Source organism: Melampsora larici-populina (genome assembly GCF_000204055.1).
Source record: "Melampsora larici-populina 98AG31 unplaced genomic scaffold MELLAscaffold_13, whole genome shotgun sequence".
NCBI lineage: Eukaryota > Fungi > Basidiomycota > Pucciniomycetes > Pucciniales > Melampsoraceae > Melampsora > Melampsora laricis-populina.
In genome coordinates, this window is record NW_006768777.1 from 1,577,598 (window position 1) to 1,593,820 (window position 16,223).

General features: G+C 41.4%; 2 protein-coding genes across 2 annotated transcripts; both read right to left on the bottom strand.

The window, feature by feature from the left end:
- Nucleotides 1-8,603: 8,603 nt before the first annotated feature.
- Nucleotides 8,604-11,433, bottom strand: MELLADRAFT_47974 (uncharacterized protein; the record flags this gene model as incomplete). The annotated part of the gene is made up of 7 exons (XM_007408698.1): nt 8,604-8,740; nt 8,825-8,944; nt 9,024-9,119; nt 9,541-9,880; nt 9,969-10,118; nt 10,195-10,527; nt 10,622-11,433. The coding sequence occupies 7 exons, from the start codon at nt 10,622-10,624 to the stop codon at nt 8,604-8,606; spliced, it is 1,179 nt and encodes a 392-aa protein (XP_007408760.1).
- A 953-nt stretch (nt 11,434-12,386) lies between these two features.
- Nucleotides 12,387-13,134, bottom strand: MELLADRAFT_123575 (uncharacterized protein; the record flags this gene model as incomplete). The annotated part of the gene is made up of 5 exons (XM_007408697.1): nt 12,387-12,418; nt 12,480-12,548; nt 12,625-12,738; nt 12,831-12,899; nt 12,999-13,134. 5 exons carry the CDS (start codon nt 13,132-13,134, stop codon nt 12,387-12,389), a joined length of 420 nt encoding a protein of 139 aa, XP_007408759.1.
- Between the last annotated feature and the right edge of the window lie 3,089 nt (nt 13,135-16,223).

Below are 16,223 nucleotides of genomic sequence, written 5' to 3' on the forward strand. Positions count from 1 at the left end.
ACATGGACCCTCAAGGGAGAGATAGTTTTGAAATATTAGTACTCACTAAAGGGATAAGTGATTAATGATAAAGTATATACCTTCAGCTCCACATCTAGATTTTGTACTTGGGCCCATTCCAAGGGGGTGATGGTCAACTTGTGGAAGTAGCCGTGAGGCTGACCATTCCTACAAGGACATCGATTATTTGCATGGACTCTTGCAAGGTCGTCCTTCAAAAGTTGATCAATGACCCAACCACAAAAAATATTTGTAAGCAAAAGTGTGAATGGTAAATAGAAAGTTTGATTGAAGAAATGTTGAAAAACTTACATCACAAGCCTGCCCAGCTTTATCTTGACTAATGTATTTGATGTTCCAGAGGATTCCGTAGGCTGTGAGAAGTGACTCAAGCTTGAGTCCTAGACTTTGCATGACCCAATCGAACTCCTTGTGCCATGCTGCAGATCGGGTCATTTGCCAAAGAATGAAATCTATCTGTTTGACATCAACAACAAGTCATAGAGAGAAATCATAAATCAGCAAGTATGCCAGCAATGAATCAAGTATGGCAGAAATTTTACCTTATCCAATAGAGCATCAAGATTATTCGCTTCACGGCAATGAGTGGGTTGAGCCCAATTATCTGCTGGATTCTGAGGTTCAGCTGGAGGGTTGTTTGCATCTTCTGCATCCAAAACATCCCAATCTTCTTTGTCATCTTTGTCTCCAACTGGCTTCTGATCATCTTCTTCTCTGTCCACTATCTCCTGCAGATTGGATTCTTCATCTCATTGGACTTGCCTTTGTCAGGTGGAACTGATACCAACGCAGCCACAGATACGGTACTGGTGCCGTACCTGTGGATACCGGTGTTGTATCTTACATGAAGATACTGAGCGCTGCAGTACCGGGTACCGTACCTGAGTTAAGATACTGTACCTAGTACCGTAACTGAAGGTTGGGCACGCCTTATGGCCTAAACCCCAGTACCGTCGCTGTTTAGCATCGTAGGTACGGTACTGTACCGGTACCTGCCTGCTCCATGGCGGTACGGTACGGTGTCGTACTGCTGCAGGTACTATCAGATACTGTAGCTAGTACCTCGCGATAAAGCGCACAAAAATAACATTACTAAAAGAAAATCAGTAAAAAAGTAGAGAAAAAACATTATTTAAAGGAAGTAATTAGAATAGGAAGAGAACATTATTAAACAAAAGTGAGTTGAAAAACATTAAAAGAAAGTATGTAAGAAAACAGAGAATATGATATCATCAAAGTGAAGTAAAAGGCCAAAGAAACCATGTTGTGCTCAACCCCGTCGCGCACGAGCTTTCTTGTCATTGGCCGAACATCGATTCATGGCCTCTGTGGCCAGTGAAAACTTGCCTTTCATCTGCACTCCTTCAACTGACCACATGCGTCCAGATACCAAGCGCTTGATCGGTCGTGGCATGAGAGAACTGCGGTCAGCAGAGCAAACATCCGCTGCCGATGAGAATGTCCTCTCAACTGGACATGATGTTGCACTGACCGCCAAGTAATCGCGTGCGAGGCGGGCAAGAATGGGGTATTTGCCTTGGTTTACCTGTGCGCGAAGTGACAAGTCAATCTTGTGATGGTGATGGGAAAAAAAATTAATAAGAAAGAAGAACTCACTTGCCACCAAGCCAAAGCTAGGTGAGGATTGTCTGCCACATTGGCTGAAGGCTCCTCAGCCATTTCCAAGTATGATCGCAGCTCATTCGCGGTGTTGCGTCGATTGAGTTCTTTGTGACGTCAAAACTCTTCATCCTCAGCTGATAAACTGTTTCCATGACCTGGTGTTTTGGCTGTAGACTTGATGTTTGATCTAAGAGGGGAACTGGAATCGACTTCATGCTTTTTGTGTGCATAATGTTCTTCTATCAAGTGTTTTGCTGTATTTGTCTCTGATGAACCAGACCCAAAAGCGAAATCAAAGTAGTCCAATCGCAGGCTTGGATGTAAGACTGTTGCGAGGTTGAGTGTGGTGGATGAGAGAGCTTCCTTGAGATAATCGCTGACACGCATTGGGTCTGATTGATCTTTGCTTGGATTTTCTTCTTGAGTTTGACATACTCACGAATGACTAGACAGGCTGTTGGTCCATCCTGTTCAAAAAACTTGGTTAGCTGTTTGAAATCCTAAAGAAAATCGAGTAAATCAAGATATCCAGAGAATCAATCAGTGCGGTCGTGCAAGTGGTATGGATGAACTGGGTACTGACCTCGAGGATCTCCATAAGGTCACGAACTTGTCGCCATTCGTCTGGTGTGATCATCACTTTATTGAAGATACCTCGGGGACGGTGGATGTTGGGCGGAAGAGGAGTTTCTCCAGGTCAAGCTTGGTTTGGATGACGTGGTACCTCCATTTGATCTTCCTTGAGGATCTGATCAATCACCTATGTCCAATTGATGGTCAGTATACGGTGACCAAAATGAGATATGTGAATATACTAACCTCGCGTGCATTGTACAGCCTCCTCCAACATTGTAGCTTGATGTTCCACCTGATTCCATACCCAGGAATCGGTCGTGGCAACTTCTTCTTGAGCATCGCTAGACATATCACATCAAAAAGGCCACACATAACCGCTGAGCCGCCGATTTTTTGACCAACGACGTCAAGCTGTCACAAAAGTATCAAAATCATGGCAATTACGTTAATGATAATGAGAATACAAAAGAGATGACATCCCCAAAAGAAAGATAGGTTTACCTTGGTCATCAGGTTGTGCACAGCGTTTGCTTCGTTCCGATCAGTTGCTGGAGCTTCAATGTCTTCGGATGAGATCTCGGGCTCTGGATGAGGCCCGTCCTCAACTTCGTACCAATCAGGGGTATCCTGGGCTTGAGACGATTTGAGGTCATTATCATCTACTTCTTCACCCGATCCCACTTCCTCTACATTGATACAATTATTATCCTCATCGGCCTCGTCCTCATTTTCTTTGGGAATCGATTGCAAAGTGGTCTTTGGAATCGGGAAATCCCCCAGCATGGAAGATTTCACAAGTGGCGGCGGGGGTGCTTGGATTCCAAGGGATTGTAACCCAGCGTTTACCATGAGTGCCAGCTTATGGCAAACACAGCGCACTCGATCCGTCTCATGATCCCATGCAAAATCTTTGTTGTGATCTTTACTATACTTCGTGAGGCGAACATGCATTGCTTCGGCCAAGGTGTTGTTGTTGCTACCGGAATCGTGAGTCTGTGCCAACATGTGCCTATGACAAACAAAGCATGTAAAATAAGTATGAGGGAAGGATGACATTCATGATGAAAAACCAGAGAAAACTTATCTTATGATGTATTCCATGTTTTGTGAGGATGTTGATTAGTGGCTCGGCCAGCCAATCTCCTTTGTGATGCCAAGCAATAAGCTTCAGACAGAGATGCCGTGTGACATACTTCCAGTCCTCGGTAATAAACGTCACTGTGGCACCAATAAACCCATATTGATTACCTTTGGTTGTCCATGCATCATGGATCAGGCCAAATTTGCTCGTAAGGGACTAAGGCAACATATAGCAAGAGTAATGTGAGGGTTGGGTATTCAAAAGAATACTCAGGGCTCACTAAAATTGGCAAGGTGGGTTGGTAATTTTATTTAAGTATAGTTATATTGCAAATATGATGTATTACAATAAAATTATAAAGTTGAAAAGAGAGAAAGGGGAAGAGGGGAACTGGTCTGTTTGGATAAACCCAGACAGACTACAGTTAAATGACTCCTGAAGAAGAGATTATAAGTATAAGAGATATGAAAGCTGGATCCAAAGCTTTCCTTCAATCTTCAAGGTGACTGATTGAAGAGTGATGTGTAGAATCACTACGCTGGTTGTTATAAAGTCACCAACTTATGGTTATTCAAAAGGTACACCAACCTTGAGTTGATATAGGTCACTAACCTGCAGTTGTTCAGAAGGTACACTAACCTGTGAGTTGATATAGGTCACTAACCTGCAGTTGTTCTAGAGGTAACTAACCTGACGTTTATTGGAAGGTCACTAACCTGATAAGGGGGTTCTACTTAGGGGAAGTAGGGATCCAGAGGATGAAGAATAAGATTACTTTATCTTTTAGTCAGGAAGCTACTTTAAAGAGATGAAGTGAATCACTAGTCTTATATTTATAAGACTTTTGATTATGTACTTCAAAAGAGTCTTTAAAGGGTTCTTTAAAAGAGGTGTGTAAAAAATGCTTGAGGGAAAATCCTTGAAGGCTGAGAGAGGAGGGGTTTATATATCCTCCTCTCCAAACCTAATTGTAATGATATTTGATTGTATCATCACTGTGGTTTAGGGTTTAATAATTACTATTAATTATTATTATTATTAATATAACATAATTACATATATGTGTTATGTATTTTATGTAGTATAAGCATTTTAACTCTTGACACTGAGTTATGAGGTGTAATTGGTATTTTATTACATGTTACATATGTTTTTAAGTGTATATACATATGTAATTGATGTTTGTATATGTTTTATTACATGTTACATGTGTTTTATAAGCTGTATGTACATGTAATAAGGTTTATAAGTAAAAGTACAATATTATAAGTTAGTTTTGGGTACATGTATATGTACCCAGGGCTGACAAGTAATGTCAATTATCAGCAAATATTAAAAAAAGAATGACACGAAGAAGAAGATTGTATAGGAAATGCGAAAAAGGAATTCTTACTTTGAGTTCCTCAAACACAGAAGACCGCATTTCCATATAAGCCTTGTGAGCAAACTTGGCAACCCACGTTCGGCCAAATAGTTGGGCATTGGGGTTGGCATACCGGAAGGCAGCCCGTAGGTAAGCGTCTTCGATTTGACGCCATGGTTGAGCAGTCCTAATGACCCACATACCCAACATTTGATTCAGGGTCTTGTTGTCGAACTTGGGAATCGAGTGTGTGTAAGCTGTGATTGATGTTTGTCCGGCTGGAGGCTTAGACTCCTGCGCTCTCTTTTGGGCAATGGTGAGCAGGAGGATGCATCCGGCCTCGATGGCATCATCTCTCTTGCCGCATCCAGGTCGACCAGTCTTGGAATCCTGCTTGGAGCCGTCGCAATGGGCCCAGAGGCTTAATGTTCCACTGACACTACGAACATCTTTCCCACAATGTTTGCAAGGAAAGGTACCACGGACACCCGGTTTCTAAAAAAATCGAGCCAGAGACATGAGATATGGCAGGTTAAATTAAAGAAGTTATATAAACTTACGTCTTTGGGACCCACATATGCAGGTTTGAAATATCCCTTGATAGGATCATATCGATCATCATCTTCCTCATCTTCTTCTTCTTGTTGTTTACCTGCAACCTTGCTGTTCTCCTCATCCGAGTCTTGCAGGAGGTTGACTTGGAGTTTCACAGAGGCTTGACTAGTTAACGGATTTGTTGACAATTTGGTTTTTGAGACGTCTGCCTTGGTTTTTGAGGGTTTGGATTTGATTTTCTTCTTATCAGGCTTCTGGGAAATTTTCTTACAGGTGACGACCGGTTGATCTTCTTCAGCACTTTCTTCTTCTTCAGTTGGAGATCGCTTTCTGCGTTTGGTAGACGGAGGATGATATGAGGCGACGGAGGCTTCCGAATCAGACTGCTCATCATCATCACGATTGCGGCGTTTGATTGAGCGGCGAGAGTCCGAAGGAGTGGGGACCATCAAATACGAATTTCGGGCAGGTGAAGGTCGACTGCTTCGTTGATTGGCTTGGCTTGCAGAGGAGGTTGACATATTGGTGGATATCAAGGAATTGATTTGGAGGTCAACTAAGAAAATGGGTCGAAAGAAGTTGGATTTGGATTTGGAGGAATCGAATTGAATGAGGTCAAGTAAGAGAAAGAAGACGGGTCGAAGGAAGTTGGATCTGGAGGACTCAAATTGAACGAGGTTAAGTAGATATAGGGAGAGCAGGAAGACAGTTTGAAACAAGTTAAGTTGATGTGAATATAGTGATAGGACTCTGTAAATGCCGAGATGATAATTGAAAAAGTGAAGATGGATAAAAGTGTTAGAATTATTGGCAAGGATTACGAAAGGGACCAAATGAAAGACAGGTAAAAATAGAATGACGACGTACAGCTCGGAAACGACAGCAAGGGGCTGCAGATATAGCAATTCCACCAACTCAGCCGCGCGACAAGGGGCCATGTTGGAGGTAGTCAGATCTAGATTGCCACAATTCATCATGTGTCAGTGCGCAAATGGACCCAAAAATGATGAAGAGGGTGAAAAAACTTACTCTTATGACCAGATTGGGAGTGTATCGATGGCATTGAATGTGTTGTTATGACTGGATGAGGGTGTTCCATGGGTAGTTTGATGGCATTGGCGGTGTATAGCTGGAATGTGACCGGAATGGGGAGGAGGAGGGTGGAGGGTTACTATTAGTATTAGTATTACAAAGGGTGGAGGGCCCTGCTACTCTGTACTGTACAAAACAAGGTACGGTACGGTACAGTAACTGGAAAACCGGGTACTGCCGCAACCCAGTACCTAGTACCGCACCCGGCCTTCCGGTACCATACCTGATACCGTACCTAAAAAAAAAAATGCCTTCTTGGCTGCTCCAGTACCGTAGTCAACACCCAGGTACGGTACTTCCGGCACGGTACCACACAATGCAGATACGGTACGGTACAATACCGGTATCAGTGTGGTATCTGTGGCTGCGTTGCTGATACATTGGGTACATTGGTGATGAAATTAGGAGCAGTTGTTTCTTCTTCTTCTTCCTTGATAATAGTGATGTTGAATTCTGGAAATTGACCTTGCATGGCAGTTTTGACTTTTGAAACCCATAATATATATATTTAAAAAAAGTCAATCAGAAAAAGCCCATCTAGAAGATCATTTTCTTCTAATCTATTGATAAAAATAGAATAACATAACATAACCCAACCAAAATTGGAAAAGAAAAAGGATAGAAAACCGAATTGGTTTTGCAAAAGAAAGAATTGATATGATTTGTGTATGTTATTTAGGCCCCGTTTGGTATGGCTTACAAAAGCGGGGCAAAATGCATTATTTTTTGAAAATAATCTATTTTTCACATTTTCAAAAAATCACGTTTGTTATCACTTTTGCCTCTTTTTTAAGAATGTATTTCACAGCCAATAATCTATTATTTTGAAAGCTGCTCAGAGCATCCACAGTGGTGGGCTCCAAATCGGGGCTCCAAATCGAGCGAATTCAAATTTGGTGGGGCCCCAAATCAATCCGGATGCAGTCGTTCGGACTTCAAAAGTGTAGATTCTATGTGTTTACACACACTTTGATATTGGTGCACGTGGGCTTACATGTGTGAGGTATGGGATTGAGCAAGTGCGGGAATTTGGAGCCCGGCTTTTTGTTGCCAAATTTGTAGCCCAAAGCTCGAAATTTGAAGCCGGCTACAAAAAAATTTGGCGATGGGGACTGCCATTGCACCAAAAAATCGGGGCTCAGTCACCAAATTTGGCGATAGCCCCGATTTGGAGCCCACCACTGTGGATGCTCTCAAGAGCAGCTTTCAAAATACAATAACACATTTCAAACCCAGTGCACGTCTTTGAACTCGACCCTTGGCAGGATCAAGACAACCTTTCTCTTCAAATCTTGCCAAGTACAAACTTTTCTCTACCTTCAACCTCAACCTCGCACCTCACCTATCAATTTCATCTTCTCTGATCCCAACATTTTCTTTATTCTTCAATCTCTAGACTTTGTACTCTCGACTCTGGAACTCATCTCGTCACTGTTCATTAATCGACATCATGTCTACGGATGGTCAAGATATCGCAGTAAATCAATTTCCTTCTTGTACATGATAAATTTGACTATCTTTCTTCTTCTTAGTTGGAGTCACATCCGTATCCTTATTGGGTGATTAGTAGCTAAATTATAAAATGTATCTAGCGGTCAGGCACACTTTGGGAATGGTTGTAGTGAGTTCTTGTTAAAAAGCCTAGTTGAAATATGTTCCAGGAAGCATGGATCTGCTGATTGATTCCGAATTGTCGGAATCGGTCAGATCGGACATCACAATGATCTTGAATTTTGAAAGATGGTGAATGGTACGTACCAAATGCCATCGATCAATTTTGACTTTGAAAAGCCGCTTCTTGCGGTTTACAAATTTTGAAACACAAAATCAAAAAATAATAGGTTTTGCAATTGCATAATCTATTAATTGGTAATGTATTTATAAAAGCTGAAAGCCATACCAAACAGGGACTTAATTACCAAAAAGAAGAAAATCAAAACTCTAAAATACATCCCACAACCACTACCAGCATAAAGTAATTTTCTCAAGTAAAAAATGAATACATTTAGAGCAAAAAATGATTAAAAATGCATTTGATCAGCATTAAATCAGCATTAAATCAGCATTATTCAGCATTAAATGAGCATTTTTGACTAAAAATGCATTAAATGTAATCATTTTTTCCTTGGGAAAATTACCTTTTGCTGGGAGTGAACATAATCCAAAAATCAACAAATCAAAAACCAATACCAAAAAAATGAAAAAACTCATCAAATCAATTAAACAGTAGCTGTAATCTATAAATCCCCCAGAGAAAAGAAAAACCAAATCATTAATAATTGATCTCTTCACTTAAAAACAAAACCAAAAACCACAAACCTCATTAGCTTTTTCTAAAGCCAAAATCATCTTAACACATTCTTTTCTTCTATTCACAACCATTTCACTTTCTTTTATTAAATCATCCAAAACATCAGGTCTATAAAGTTCTATAACATAAAGAAACACCTTTCCATTAATTTTTAAAAAAATTAAAGTTAAGAAATAAAAAGAGAATGAGAAATCAATCTTACCTGATAATAATTCTCGTTGTAGATCATCTTTTGAATGTGAAACTAATTTAAGCATAATCACTTTAGGTACCATATCAATCACCGTACGTTTAACAATATTAAAATACGATGAAATCAATACTAATCCAAAAGACCCAAAAGAACCAAACATTAGTTTCTACCTTTCCTTAAGAAAAGAAACTTAAAAGAAATCACTTACATTTAATCGCATCAGTTTCAATCACTTCACGTTCCGATAAAACACCCGAAGCCTTAAGAACCTGAGGAGGAGATTCAAGTTGACCCATCATACCACCTTTTTTCCTAGGTCCAGGCAACACCCGACGTCAGCGCAGTACAGCGCAGAATGCGCGAAACTGCGCTGCGCCAAAAAAATCGAAAATTCCAAAACCCACTGCGCTGCGCTAGAGCGCAGTGACCCAAAATCTTTGAGGCCCCTGCGGTGCGCTCCAGCGCAGGTAAGTCCAGCGCAGCGCAGTGGGCAAAAAAATTGTTTTTCTGGCGGATGGAAAGCCCATTTTTTCAATTTTCCATTGGAGAAGTGACACATCCACTGCGCTGCAAAAAGGCGCAGTGGCGAAAAGTCGAAAAGCCCCTGCGCTGTGAAAAGGCGCAGTCGCCATATTTTCAAAAACCCCAGCGCTGTGCCACAGCGCAGGCGCAGGCTGTGCCTCGCAGTCTGCGCTGCGAGTCGGGTGTTGGTCCAGGTTCTTAACCACCTTTCCAAAAACTACCAAAAAAACCTGGATCATTATTTTTAGAATCTACATCTAAATCTCTTTCATTATTAATCGCTCCTGGTGGTAATTTTCCACTTTTATCTAATTGAACTGGTCCAGTTGATGGTGGTGGTTTATATGCTTCTATTTTTGCATTCACTAAGGCCATTGCTTTATGTCCACTTATGAAATCTGGATGTCCTGTGTTAATATAAACTGCTTCGGCTGCTACTAAATCTGATACTAATTTATTGGTGGGTAACATGGCTTTTTTATAAAACGCTACTACTACTGAATAAAACCTTTCTTTCAAAGCGGGGTATCGTTTAAACCCTTGCTATAGATTTCAGAGAAAAAACACACACGAAAAACAATTAGTCTTAGAGTTGGTTGGGTAAAACAAATAATATGGAATCGATCTTTACGTTTTTATTTAATACTTGGGTCAAGATTCGAATTAATTCATCATAAATCAATGCAGAACATTTCAATGAAGGTTCTTCTAATCGTTTAATCTGTTGTTTCACAATCACTTCAAAAGCCGTTGTACCCACAAACAAAGCCGGTGAAGAACCCTACCCCCAAACCCATCATCACATTAGCATTTTTGTTCCCTCAATCATAGTGTAAAATAATAAAAATTCAACTTACAGAAGAATTATAAAGGATCGTTCGAATATCACCATCTTTAACTTGATCATAAGGATCAAGAGATTCAACCCCATTACTAAACAATTCATGAAACACAAAAGCGATTCTAGCACCACCACTTAATTCATTTGTACTTGAATCATTTGAATTTCCATCTATTACTGTTCCAAAATCAGCACAAAATTCTGTAATGATTGATAAAACTACATTTGATGAATTCGGTTCTCCAAATTGGCCTCCTAAAGCTGTTAATTCGGTTTGATATTTGATTAAGGATTGTCCTATTTTGTTTTTAATTTCGGGTAATGTATTACGAATGTGATGCATTAAGATCTATAAAGAAAACACATAAATTCAAAGTTAGTGAGTTACACTTTCCACATTGGATTAGATCATTTCAAGAAGATTAAAGATTGAATGGACTCACCATATTAGGTTTCTTTGCCAAGAAAGGTGTACCACAATATTGACTCTTAGAACGATAAGAAGCATGATTCTCAAAGAAATCCTTCTCATGATCCAAAGCAGCAGTAATCTTTTTCTTTTGATCAATATCTCTTTGACCACAATTGTTCGAGATGTTGGAGCTGGTCGGGAACTTTCTGGCGCTGCCGATGTTCCAGCTACTGGTGCTGGTTCGATAGGCACCACGCCAGATGTAGGGAGTTTCCGGATCACTTTTTTTGCAGGATCGTTCTTACCGATTGCGGTTGAGCTCTTCTTCTTCTTCTTTTTGATCGGATTAACACTGGTACTGCTTTCTATGGGTACTGGATCAGGTTGAGTAACAGCAGCTGTAAGAAGCTCTGCATCCGTCAAAGGTTGTAGCTTCACAGGTCGAGATCGAGACATCAGACCATCCAGAATTTCATTCGTCTTGGGTCGAAGTGCTTTGACTTTGATCGATGTAGGTGGAAGATCAGATGTGTAAGAGCTCAAGTCACTTTCATGACCTGTACCGGCTGGTAGAGCTTCGGATTGTTCAGATGGATGCGGGAGGGGTGGGGCTGAGACGGTCGGAGCTTTAGTATTCAAGGTAGACTTGCGCTTTTTCACCACACGGTTCACTGGATCTTTAGTTCTAGATTGTTTGGAGGGATTCGAAGTCGTGTTGACAGGTGCAGGTGGTGGGGGTGGTGCTGAAGGAACTGATGAGAGACTATCATCTGAGGAAGCGAGTTGGTCCATAACTGAATTCAAATTCGCTTCCCACCAAGTTAGATCCGAAATAAGCTGTTGATACCAAGAGCGAGTTCCATGGTAAGAGAATACAAGCACCGAGAATAAAGAAGCAAAGGTAGCTTAATATCTTCTGGAATTGGCTGATATCTTTGCGCGGATTAAAAGCAGTTAAAGGTTCATGTTCAGATGGTTGATCTGTAGGTTCCAGTTCAGTTTCTTCTTCGTCAATAGTCAAGATCGTTAATGAAACTTAGAATGTGATGAAGTCGATGTAGATTCGGTTTTAATTTCGGGATCTCAAGTGTCCTCTTTACCAAAAGGTTGTTGACTCCACAGTTATATAAATCGAGGTGGCTTGAGCACTTGGTTGGTTAGTTGAAAGTGTTGGTGATAAGGTTTTGACTGGATAGGGCAATGGAAGGCTGAGCTTCCTATGAATTGTAAGCTTGGGCTAAATCCATTCATCTCGAAAGAAATTATCAAAGTATAGTGATCCTGATCAACAAAGTGGGCTTGTGCCACTCACACTGGGCCCGTTGTTGCCCCTCCAGAATGTGGTCTACACGCAAGTTAAGAAGCTCTTGCGGTTCGAAGGACTCCAATGGCAGATGGTGTGGCCCAGTTACATCAAGAAAGTTGTATTCATAAAGCATAATTGGGTTTTTAGTGTTCATAACTAAAATCCACATGTGTTCATGAGAGTAAGAAGTGAGCTATAAAGAGATATGGTACAAGAGAGACATATGTGGAAAAAGGAAAAAATAAGCCACACTTTTTAAAGTTGAACATAAACACAACGCTTTGAATTTGGGTCACCAAGTGGATGGTCAACATGAACGGGCTGTCAACGAGATACACAGAAGAATAAGTGAGTGATTCGACTCAAGCCAAGCATCTAGAATTTTGGCAAGAAACCCCATCGATTGCTTGAGTTGTGAGAAATTGGTTTTCGCACTAGTCTGAATCATGGGAACTAGGAGATCCTCAGAGAGCCTTGTTCGTCGTGTGATCTACCAGTTTCCGGCACGGCAATGCTCACACCCTGAAAATAAATATGATGTTCAGTAAAGTCAACTTTTGATTGAGAGGGAGGTACCACTGACTCAAGGCCAGCAAAAAATCAGGACTATAGTTTGGGCAAACGTATTTTTTATCTCCCGGGTTGGTACAGCCTAGACATCACCAATTCAATGGAAGATTGTAAGACATTTTATCAGGGACGTAAGATTCAAGATTATGGAATCTGACTATAACCCTTAGCCTTCGATCCCAAGTAATTATACTGCGAGCATTGTTGATTGCTGAAATCCTTGTTCGGAGATTTGTCGAGTTGGCACCGAGTAAAAGGAATCCATTGATGATCTGAAGCGAGTAATACAAACAAGCCCCCGCTTGTGATCAGGTTATGATAAAACATATCAAAGGTAATCAAGATTGGGTTGTAAGAGGCTTACAATCATTCCAGCAATCTTCTTTGCTGCAGTGGTAATGCTTTTCTACCCCGTTAATAATCGACCTGCATTCTTTTGATGTTGGGGGATGCAAATAGAATTTGCATTAACAGTGGTCGTCACTTGTTCGGGAGTCATCAGGATGAGGACAAAAATTGATCCAATACATACCTACATTGTAAAGCCCACCTGAGTAATACGAAACCCCTCCGTTACAGTCGACCGTATATAATGGCTTTTCGGCATTCAGGCCATGCATCCCCAAGGAATGTAATAGAAAGGCGATCTTGATGAAGATACGAAGCATGTTGAGTACAGCAAAAGGCGAAGAAGAATGTTGAACAAGATGATATAATTTGTGAGAGGGTGTAATGCGTGAAAATGTACACAACAGAAGACTCAGTCTATTTATGTGATCTGTTGAGGCCCTAGACAAAGCGACTTCAGGCTAGGCTTGCATAGGGTGATTTCCTCCGCCTTGAGGTTGCACCACTCGCGAGAAGCTGGTATTTTTTTTAATAGGGTCTACACTACAATCCAAACTTTAAGGGCCCTTGTGCTTGAGGTTGCACCACTCGCGAGAAGCTGGTATTTTTTTCAATAGGGTCTAAACTACAGTCCAAACTTTAAGGGCCCTTGTGTTCTCAGAACAACCGTAGTCTCTCTCGGCAGATACACAAAACAAAATGTTTGCACTGGGCTTTGTAAGAATGAGGATGGAGGCAGATAACAAAGTCTCTCTGAGCCCGTTCGCCCTCGCCACACCAGTGTTGTTTGCAAGCACTGAAAAAGATGCGCACCAGTTCGCTCCTCTTGATTTGAGATGTACCGGCAAACTAAAATGAATACTCAAAATGATAGGGACTTGTCAAGTTCAACATTAGTTGCTTCTTCGCTACCCCGAGGAATGCTCACCAACCTCAAGTCCGATCTCCCGGAGCTGGGTAATGTTACGTTGAACTTTGTCGTGGTCAGATCTGTTACATACTCAGTCAATGTTCTAGAAATGCATCTCATATAAAGTTACAAACAGTTAGAAGACATTTCAAAAGCCATTGCAAATCATTGCGATTGTGCGTAACACAACAGACCAGTGTACGATGATCTTTTAACGTACGGTTCTGACAGAGTTTACAGAAACTCTTAGTGTTTTGTCTCCGATTGAGTCGCCAGCTCTGCTAGGATTTGTTTGTCATTTCTAATGGGGGTGTATCAAGCTCATCCTCTATACGTTTCATGTCGTTTTTCTGATTCTTATTGTCCCAAAATTTGAATCTCTTGATTTGTCTTGTGATTCATTTGTATACTTCATGCAAGTCGAGCTGTAGATAAAACCCACTCAGCGAGCACTTTCCTCGCGAGCGCGGCGAACGCGCTTACATGAGGTGCAACAGGATGCAAGTGCTATTGACTTCAGTGCCAGTTGCGGGCGAGAAAGTCTATGAGGTTATCTGATTGAATTTGGGTCTCGATAAACCTCCAGAGTGTGGTCTACACCCTAGTCGTCTCTGGCGGTTCAAAAGACCTCGAACCAGCATCGAGTCCTGATACTAACAACTTTGAATTTGGGCGATAAAGTGGATGATCAACATGAAAGGGCTTGCAACAAGAGACACATCAAGGTTTGAAAAGTGGGCAGTTCGAGTCGACCCAAGCATCTAGCATTCGGCTGAGAAGCCCCATTGATCGCGTGAGTTGTGAAGAGTTTGCTTTTGCACTATGTTTAGGTTACTGGGAGATTCCCAAAAAGGCTCGTGTGTCGTGTGATCTACCAGTGTCCCGCACGGCAATAGTCGCATGCTGAAAGGAGAGATACTCTTTAGTAAAGTCAAGTCTTGATTGGGGAGGAAATACCACTGACTCAAGTACTTCACATCCTTAGGAAGATAGTCTGGGCAAACATATTTATAACCTCTGGGGTTTGTACAATCTATACATCACCAATTCATATGGAGAAGATGAAGCTTGAATGAGACATCTAATTATCAGGGCCGTATAATTCAAGGTTATGAAAACTGACTATAACCATTATTGCCTCCCAAGTAGTTATATTGTGAGCATTGTTGATCGCTGAAATCCTTGTTCAGAGAGCCGGCGAGTCAGCAATGACGAAAAGGAGCCCATTGATGATCTAACATGAGTGATAGAAAGAGATGCCCGCTTATACTCAGATTTATGATGAGATATATCAAAGGTAATCAAGATTGGGTTGTAGAAGGCTTACTATAATACCAGCAATTTTCGCTTTTGCAGTTGTAATGTTTCTCTCCATCCTTATTCATACACCTACATGCTTTCACTGCAAAAATAATGTATTTTTCAAGGTGAAAAATGATTGACATTAATGCACAAAATGATTAATAATGCAGAGTTAATGCAGAAAAATGCAGAATTAATGCAGAATTAATGCATTTTTAATCATTTTGTGAAATAAATGTAATCATTAGTGGCTCTCAAACCTGCCCCGGTTTTCAAAAAACCCAGTTGACCCAGTTGTTTTTTGGCAGTAACTTTGTGTATCAAGTTGACATTTGTTGACAGCTCCCAGCCAAAAATTCAACTGGGGCAACCGGGTTTTTTGAAACTGGGTCAGGTTTGAGAGCCACTATTTTTCACCTGGGAAAAATACATTATATTTGCAGTGTTTTGATGTGGAGAATTGGAAATCAACTTTGCATCAGCAGTGGTCGTCACTTGTTCTGGAGTCATGGATGAGGACAGAGATTGAATCAAATACATACCCACATTGTATTTACCGCCTGAGTAAAATGAAACTTCACCGTTACAGTCGACCGTATAGAGTGGCTTGTTGGCATTCAGGCCATGCATCCCCAAAGAATATAATAGGAAGGTGATCTTAAGGAAGATATGGAGCATGTTGGGTACAGCAAAAGGCGAAGAAGAACGTCAAGTAAGATATTCCAACTTGTGAAAGTGAATAAGTGTAATTTGGGTGAAAGTTTGCCCAAGCGAAGTCTAGTTACATTTGCTGGCTCAGAGCGGCTCCCGCTCGACGCCTCGGCGCCGCCAGGCGAGAGAATCCATTGAGCCTACCTCTTGCAGTGCAATGTTATGTAGAACTGCAGGAGTCAATTAGAGTCCGTTCGGCTGCCTTCGACCTTGCAGGCGTAGACTTGCAAGGCGTCTACCTGCGGATCCGCAGGTAGACCATGTCTGCCACAAAGCGTGTACCAGGGTTTGGTGCATTCAGTACACTCGACTTGAAGTGTAGTTGACCTCGCAACTTATGGGTTTTCTCCCTTTACAAAATCCGATGTTGCGCTCCTGGTTTCAGGTCTATGGGACACATTTTGACATTGACTGCCTTGAGTCAGACCCCACAGGCGCCCCGCAGACAGTCAACTCTGACCCGCGGTGTAGAACTATACGGGTACC